We start from the raw sequence: 7,092 nt of genomic DNA, 5'->3' as shown, positions 1-7,092 counted from the left end.
GTTCTCCACAGCAAGGTGGAAAGAAGTGGTTACATACAACATATACTGGAAATTTCAAATGGCATGCCGCATGGCAAAAAAAAAAAATTATGTAACCATTATGTATGTCTCGCATTCTTTAAGTAGTCTCTTGGAACTGAATAATAAAGTATTTAAGCCAACCAGTGCACACAAGCATGCTTTTGCACAAAATTAAAAAAAAAATGTAGAGCCACTTTATGGAGTTGTCTCTAACTTAACCTTGGAAAGGTGTCACAAAAGCTGCCAAAAAAGGTGTCAAAAAATATTAAAAAATATTACACAATGCAGAACGTTTCAAATAATTGATCTGAAATAGCCAAGATAACGACACAATATAGAACTATCACTTACTGTTAATGTGGGACTTGTACCTTATAAGCCATATTTCCACAAAATCAAACTTCTAAAAATCTTTTTTTTAAACTTCTCCTGTGCTTACTTTTTTTTATTATTATTATTATTCAACATTTGCACAGTTTACATGAACATTCCTCTGTCTCCATTATAAAAATAATACATTGTGCAGTTTCCAACATTGCCGCTGTTTTAACATAAAACATAAACAAAGACTTACAATACATCATCACAGGGGAAGTACAGATTTACAAAAATATATCAAATTGTTTAACACACATTCACAGTTTTTATTGCCTTTTGATTAAGAGAATGCTTGATCGTGCTGACATATTGCTTGACCTCATTGTTAAAAGCAATAAAAGATGTTTTGGAATGTGCAAAATTACATTTATGAATGTATCCTGTGCTTACTTTTATTTTGTAGAAGTTGCGTAGTGCCGTGACTACCGCACCTTTTCCGCACAGAGACCCTCCCACAGGAAGTCGCAGTTTTTTGAATTCAACCAACCAAACGCAAGCAGAGGCGGACTTTCAGGGCCAGAGGGAATTTTGAATTTATATCATGCTATTTACACTCTTAATACGCACACACAAATTAGCATAATTGTATTAAAACTCCGACTACATAGGATTATGTGTTTTTATCTTGAGGGTTGAAAAATCTAGATGACGGTCGTGAAAAGTGCGTCTAATGGCGGTTACTGAACTAGCCAAGCCAGTAGCAACAGAACGCTGATTAAAAAGCTCTTTAAATCGCCATTTAAAAATTTCGTAAAGTTTTGCTTCATGGACGCCGCCTAATACACAATAATGAAAGCGATGAAAGAGGAGACTACTGAAATAAATCAGATTAAGGACGACAAAGACCTCAGTAAGTTGCTTTTCTTTCGAGTTTACGTGGCAACGAATTTATTCGTCATTATAATAACAATTATCAGATAAGTACTTATATACCCGAACATTTATTTACAATCTCGTCAACTGATTTTAGTGTCTATCATTTAGTTTGTAGTCTTTGCAAGAGGTGCGACGACATTCCAGAGAAATATGGGGAGAAGATCACCCTTCAACAGCACAACCTGACTGTCCACTATTTCTGTCTGGTGAGAATAAGAAATCGCCTAATTACATTTAACATTACGTCTTTGGGTTTTACAGTTGTCTGAGTGAAGTGTAAGTTATACTGACAGCTCTTTTTGCATCCATGGCCATCGTTACCTTTTTCAGACGTTGATGGGTATTTGTGCAATGCATTTTATTTTGGAGTCTCTTTTTTCATTTAGTCTTAACTTAAATAGTATCTATTTATTTTACACAAAACTGCTTTCATCTATCTACTAAATTTTACTCTTGCCACTACCCCAGTTTAATGATTAAGAAATCTACCCTAGATGATCATAGATAGGCTAACTTACTTGGTTATTTCTTCATGTCCTGTCAGCCGCAAATCTCTTATTGTAATGCAGAATATCACAACCTGCTTATTGTATTTACCAACTGTTTTCAAACAGTAAAGTTGTTAACGTCTGAATCTAGTTAACAGCTTTATTTGTATTATTATTTAGAGAAATTGTAGAAGGCATCACCAACATCATAATTCATGCATAAAAGTGGGCCAATTATTCTTCTATATAATTTTACAGCTGATGTCCAGTGGAATATGTCAGAGAGGGGAGGAGGATGAAGATGTCCATGGCTTTCTCGTGGATGACATAAAAAAGGAGATCCGGAGATCTTCAAGGCTGGTAAATGCACATTTATATGTTGACGTGTTCCATTTAACACTGCAGAAATGTATCTGATTCTATATCACTGCTTGACTTGCAGAGGTGCATGCACTGCAAAAAAGTTGGTGCATCAGTGGGGTGTTCCATCAAAAGCTGTCGGCAAATGATCCACATGCCTTGTGGAGTAGAGCAAGAGTTTATTTTCCAGTTTACTGGCTTGTTTCCGTAAGTATATCTTGTGATGTGCTAAATTTTATTTTAAAAAAGTTCAATAATTTGGTTTAAATATTCATAGAGTGGTGCAGTGATTGTGTATTTTTGTTGGCCAACTTGCCAAGTTAGTGTTACACTGGTTTTCTTGACAAAAACCCAACACAATTTTTCCAGTGGCTTTTGAATTATTGCAGAAAACAAGGTCTGTAACTTACAAAAGCTGATGATTCTTACATTTTGTTCATTGTGAAAATCTAAGCAAATTAAGATAATTTTATCATTTTTGAAGCACGTATACCATAGCTCAAAAGCTAAACATAGTCTATAAACAAACTGCACCACGGTTGCATGACTTCATCGTCACCATCACTAAAATCTTTAAGAGCATTTTCCCTTAAAGTACCAGTTATAATAGTTTTTAAAGTTCCCATGAATTCAAAATTGCCCACGCATAATTTGTTTGCCTAAATTGATCGTTTTGTGGTGAACAATTCATCCATGCAAGTCAATCCACACACACACACAAAAATTGGCATTGCAAGTGGTAAAATGCTATTTCATTTTTGGCTTTTGGCCTAAGAAAATATGCCACCCCTGCTCCACTCTATTACTCAGTCTTCAGTGTCACTTGATCCTTCAGAAATCATTCAATTATGCTTATTTAGTGATCAAGTAACATTTCTTTTTTTGTAGGACCTTTCTATCTTTTGTAGGACTCTTACTGTCACTTTTATTGACTAAAACAAAATACATTTTTTTTTTTCAATATTTCACCTTAATGACCCCAAACTTTTGAATGGTAATGTAATGTCCTTTTAAATTTCCAATAATTTAATTCTTCATCAGGCTTCTCATCATTGGTATTGATGATGGCAATTATTTGCAGGTCTTTCTGTAAAAAACATGCACCTAGTCAGTCCTGCGTCTCCAGCCCCTCTCTGCCCCTCTCCTGCTCCATCTGTCTTGAGCCCATTGAACCTGTCCTCTCCTACAATGTCCTCAAGTGTCCTGCGTGCCATGGAAGCTGGTTTCACAGGGATTGTGTACAGGTAATTGTGCCACCAAACATATTAAAAGATGAAGATCTGGAATTAGAAATTTAAGTCTGGTTTTTAACTATTGTGTTCCAGCATTATGCACACAGTGCTGCAATGTTTTTCTTCAAATGCACACTCTGCAATAACAAGGACCAGTTTCAGCAGGAAATGCTCAGAATGGGAATATATATACCAGAGCGGTAAAAACTATTTATTTCCTTCTAATATTGTTTTGAGTGATTTAAGTTTTGAGTGAAAATATATTCTTGGATTATAAATTCATTTTCCATTACTATATATATATATATTGTATATTTTTCAGGGATGCATCATGGGAACTAGAGGAAAATGCATATGGAGAGTTGCTGCAAGTGTACCAGCACTGTGATGCTGTAAAATGTCTTAGTCACAAAGGTCGTAAACACAGCTCACAGTCAGGGTAATTTCAGCATTTATTCAGTCATTCTAAAATAATGAAATGGATTGTCAGGTTGTTTTTGAAAATTATTCTAACTATCATTAAAATTACAATCACAGGTTGTTTGAAATTGTTCGTTGTAAGTTGTGTGGATCCAGGGGAACTCATCGAAAGTGCTCCAACCTTAGGCTTTACGACACCGACTGGGTTTGTGCTGACTGTAAAGCTGCTGTTGAGGAAAACAGTAAGCTCTCTAAACTATCGTTTAATATCTGCATATTTTGTAGAATTATTCCAAAGTTACATACTTCACCTTGTGTAAACTGCCTTTCATTATATGTTTGTTTGTTTGTTTTTTGCCAGAGTCTGTGCAATTGGCAAACCATGTTGAATCACCTCTGGCTATAAGGCAAGAGAGGAAGAGGCTGTTTAAAAACATCTCTGACTTTCACTCTTCGCTCATCGCTAAAAGGTACTTGCCCAATCAATAGAATCTATATTGAATCGGAAATATTCTGGGTTGTTTGCAAGTTCATGTTTCTGGACCATTATACCATAGAGGTTGTTTGCTGTTGATTATCACAGAAATAATTTCAGGCTCACTCCATCCTCAGTTTGTCATAGTATTGTGATTGTAATGTGACCTTGAGCTTTTGGAAGAACTTTATATAAATATTAGTATTATTGCTCGGTTTTTTTTTTTATAATAATAATTTTAGCAATAATGAGTTATAGTTATTGTTCCTTTAGATTATTGAATTCAGCTTCTTCACCACTGTCAACAGAACATCTAAACCCACCATCCATTAATTCTGTGGGTTTTGCAGCACTCTAGTAGAATCTATTTCAACACATACACACACACACACACACACACACACTGAAGGTGATCCATTGAATCATAATTGTTGCTTTATTTCGAGCACCTTTCCTGAAAATGACAAATTCCTTGTTTTCTAGGCAGCGTGTGCCAGCCACTTCTCCAGAGGTCTTAATGGATCTGGCCTGTCAGATATCACTGCAGCAGTCCACAGAGGTGCTAGTGGTAAATGATGATGGGGTGATGGAAGCAGCGCTGCAGGTGCTGCGGCAAAGTGACTTTAATCCCTGCTGCACACTTTCTGTGAAATTCTCCAAAGACAAACTGAACAACAACATTAGGAATCAGCGTCGCTTTCTCAGATGTCTTGTTTCGAAGCTGCAGATGTCAGAAATCTTTGAGGGACCTGATGGAGTTAAAAACCTGGCTCTGAACTCAAAAGGTAGAACATATTCTTTTCTTGAAAATGTAACATTCCTGACAAATACTGTGCCAGACAACTTAGGTGCCCTTTAAAACGAACCATTGTTGTGTGTGTGTGAACAGCTCTGAGGGATGATCTCTATTTTGAAGTCGGCAGTCTGTTAGCCATCTCTTTGATTCACGGAGGTCCTCCCATAGGATTCTTCTCTCCAGCCCTCTACCATAGTCTGTTCAATTACCCCACAAACTACAGGCCTACTTTACAAGACCTCGGAGACACTGCTTTTGCACACAAAATCAGACAGGTGAGTTATATTGTTCTTCATTGTGATTTAAAATTGCTGTTGCATTGAGATGCATGATTACAATGAGCTGAATGGTTGTACACCTGCTAAACTCTGAATCCACTTTTAGATTGCAGAAGCAAACTCAAAGAAGGAGCTGAGACATGCAATGCAGTCAGCGTCACAATACTTGGAAGCAGCAGGCTGCTGGCGAAAGATCAGCAAACTCTCTGAGAAGGACATGTTGGTGGAGGATGTACTAAATTTCTACCTGATCATCAGACTACAGCTGCCTTTGCAGAGGTTGGTACCCTAAATAACCTGCCTGTGTTATTACATTTTAAAATGTATAAAACGATTATACATATTCGATTTAGTATGAATTATGGATGTTAACGGTTAATCGATTAATTGTTGAGAAGAATTTACTCGATTAAATTAATTGTTGGCTAATTGAACATTGTGAACATGACACAAGATTCTCACGCGAGAGACCCGACATAAACTTGAGGCGTCAAAAAAGGAACCAAACATGAGGCGGTCAAAACAGAGTGGACTACCAGCTATATACAGCATGCTAACCTGGAAAATCCAGCTGTATTCTAACAATAACTTGGCTCTCCTTGTTAGCTAGGCTCCTTGCATGCTGGCTAATAACATTTTTGTTCAAATAAATGCACGCTTGGTGAGCATAAATGACTTCTTTCAAACGTACAAACCCCAAGCTTTGAATGGTAGTGTATACACATACACTACAAGTAAATGCTCGCTTATTTGCTTGTTTATATTTCCAGATTTCGTGAAGGTTTGAGGACCCTAGGACTGTTTGAGCAGGTTCAGATGTGTGCAGAGTCTTTCTATTCAGTCTTCTGTGGGCCTGTGGAGAGGCTGACTGCTGAATCTGTCATGGAACTCTTTACTGCCCGCTTTTCAGAGGAAAAAGAGCAACAAGCAAACGAAAACACAACAATACACTATTGGAAACAGTTTCTTCAAGAGTGTGACGGTATGTTCGCTGAAAAAATGTTTTTGTATTGTATGTTGGTAGAATTTAGATTCTTGTGTATATCATAAAATCTATGAAAATAGAATATGACATTAAAGTCCTCATGAAATCAAAATTGACCCCATTTACTTTAGCACACATTACTGGTCTTAAGGTGAATAATTAATCCTTGCAAGACTACATTACTATGTTTTTGTCATAGTAATCTTTAATCAAAATCTGAAAAGTTTCTTCTGGTCTGGTTTGGACCGCTTAACTAATCCCCTCCAACCATTAGTCTGCTATGAGCGAGAGATGGTGCAATAAAATAAAACTGCCCTCTATTCAATATTCCATTTCACTTGGAAATACGCCATAGCACCGAAGTAAAATCTGTTGCTTCTTCTGATTCACGGGGACTTTGATGCGTTTGAAAACAAGCTGTTATTTGCATGATCTTAACCTCTAATTCTCATTTTCCAGAGGGTCGGTGTGCAGCATCACTTGAGGACATTCTAACATTCGCCACTGCCTCAGATTTGGTTCCGTCCATTGGATTCAAACCCACCCCGTCCATTTCATTCTTGAGCTCACCAGACCCCTCATGTGCTTTTCCTCAGAGCTACTGTGATGCCAATCATCTCATTCTGCCCATACTACCGTCTTATGAGCTCTTCAAGAAACATTTGGATTACACAGTGTGTCAATTCTCAGTTATGCAGGACATTTGAAAAAAAAAAAAAAACAGAAAAGAAAGGGAAAAACCCCCCATCTAACTAGATATTTCTGTAGATTCATGGTGTGCTT

General features: G+C 37.0%; 1 protein-coding gene across 1 annotated transcript; it reads left to right on the top strand.

Annotated features, from left to right (window-relative positions):
* Positions 1-978: 978 nt before the first annotated feature.
* g2e3 (G2/M-phase specific E3 ubiquitin protein ligase) lies at positions 979-7,041 on the top strand. The gene is made up of 14 exons (XM_039669357.2): positions 979-1,249; positions 1,384-1,481; positions 2,022-2,123; positions 2,206-2,330; positions 3,205-3,367; positions 3,449-3,555; positions 3,678-3,794; positions 3,893-4,017; positions 4,137-4,245; positions 4,734-5,035; positions 5,140-5,321; positions 5,431-5,603; positions 6,095-6,306; positions 6,769-7,041. The coding sequence occupies exons 1-14, from the start codon at positions 1,189-1,191 to the stop codon at positions 7,014-7,016; spliced, it is 2,124 nt and encodes a 707-aa protein (XP_039525291.1). The 5' UTR covers positions 979-1,188; the 3' UTR covers positions 7,017-7,041.
* The last annotated feature ends 51 nt before the right edge of the window (positions 7,042-7,092 follow it).

This window comes from Pimephales promelas, chromosome 15 (genome assembly GCF_988280905.1).
Source record: "Pimephales promelas chromosome 15, fPimPro1.hap1.1, whole genome shotgun sequence".
Taxonomy (NCBI): Eukaryota; Metazoa; Chordata; class Actinopteri; order Cypriniformes; family Leuciscidae; genus Pimephales; species Pimephales promelas.
This window is presented reverse-complemented; position numbering and strand designations above follow the sequence as displayed.

Coding starts and splice junctions, on each gene's coding strand:
- g2e3 (XM_039669357.2), top strand. CDS start 1,189: ATGAAAGCGATGAAAGAGGAGACTACTGAAATAAATCAGATTAAGGAC. Junction 4,018..4,136: donor AGCTGCTGTTGAGGAAAACA/GTAAGCTCTCTA, acceptor GTTTTTTGCCAG/AGTCTGTGCAATTGGCAAAC. Junction 4,246..4,733: donor TCTTCGCTCATCGCTAAAAG/GTACTTGCCCAA, acceptor CTTGTTTTCTAG/GCAGCGTGTGCCAGCCACTT.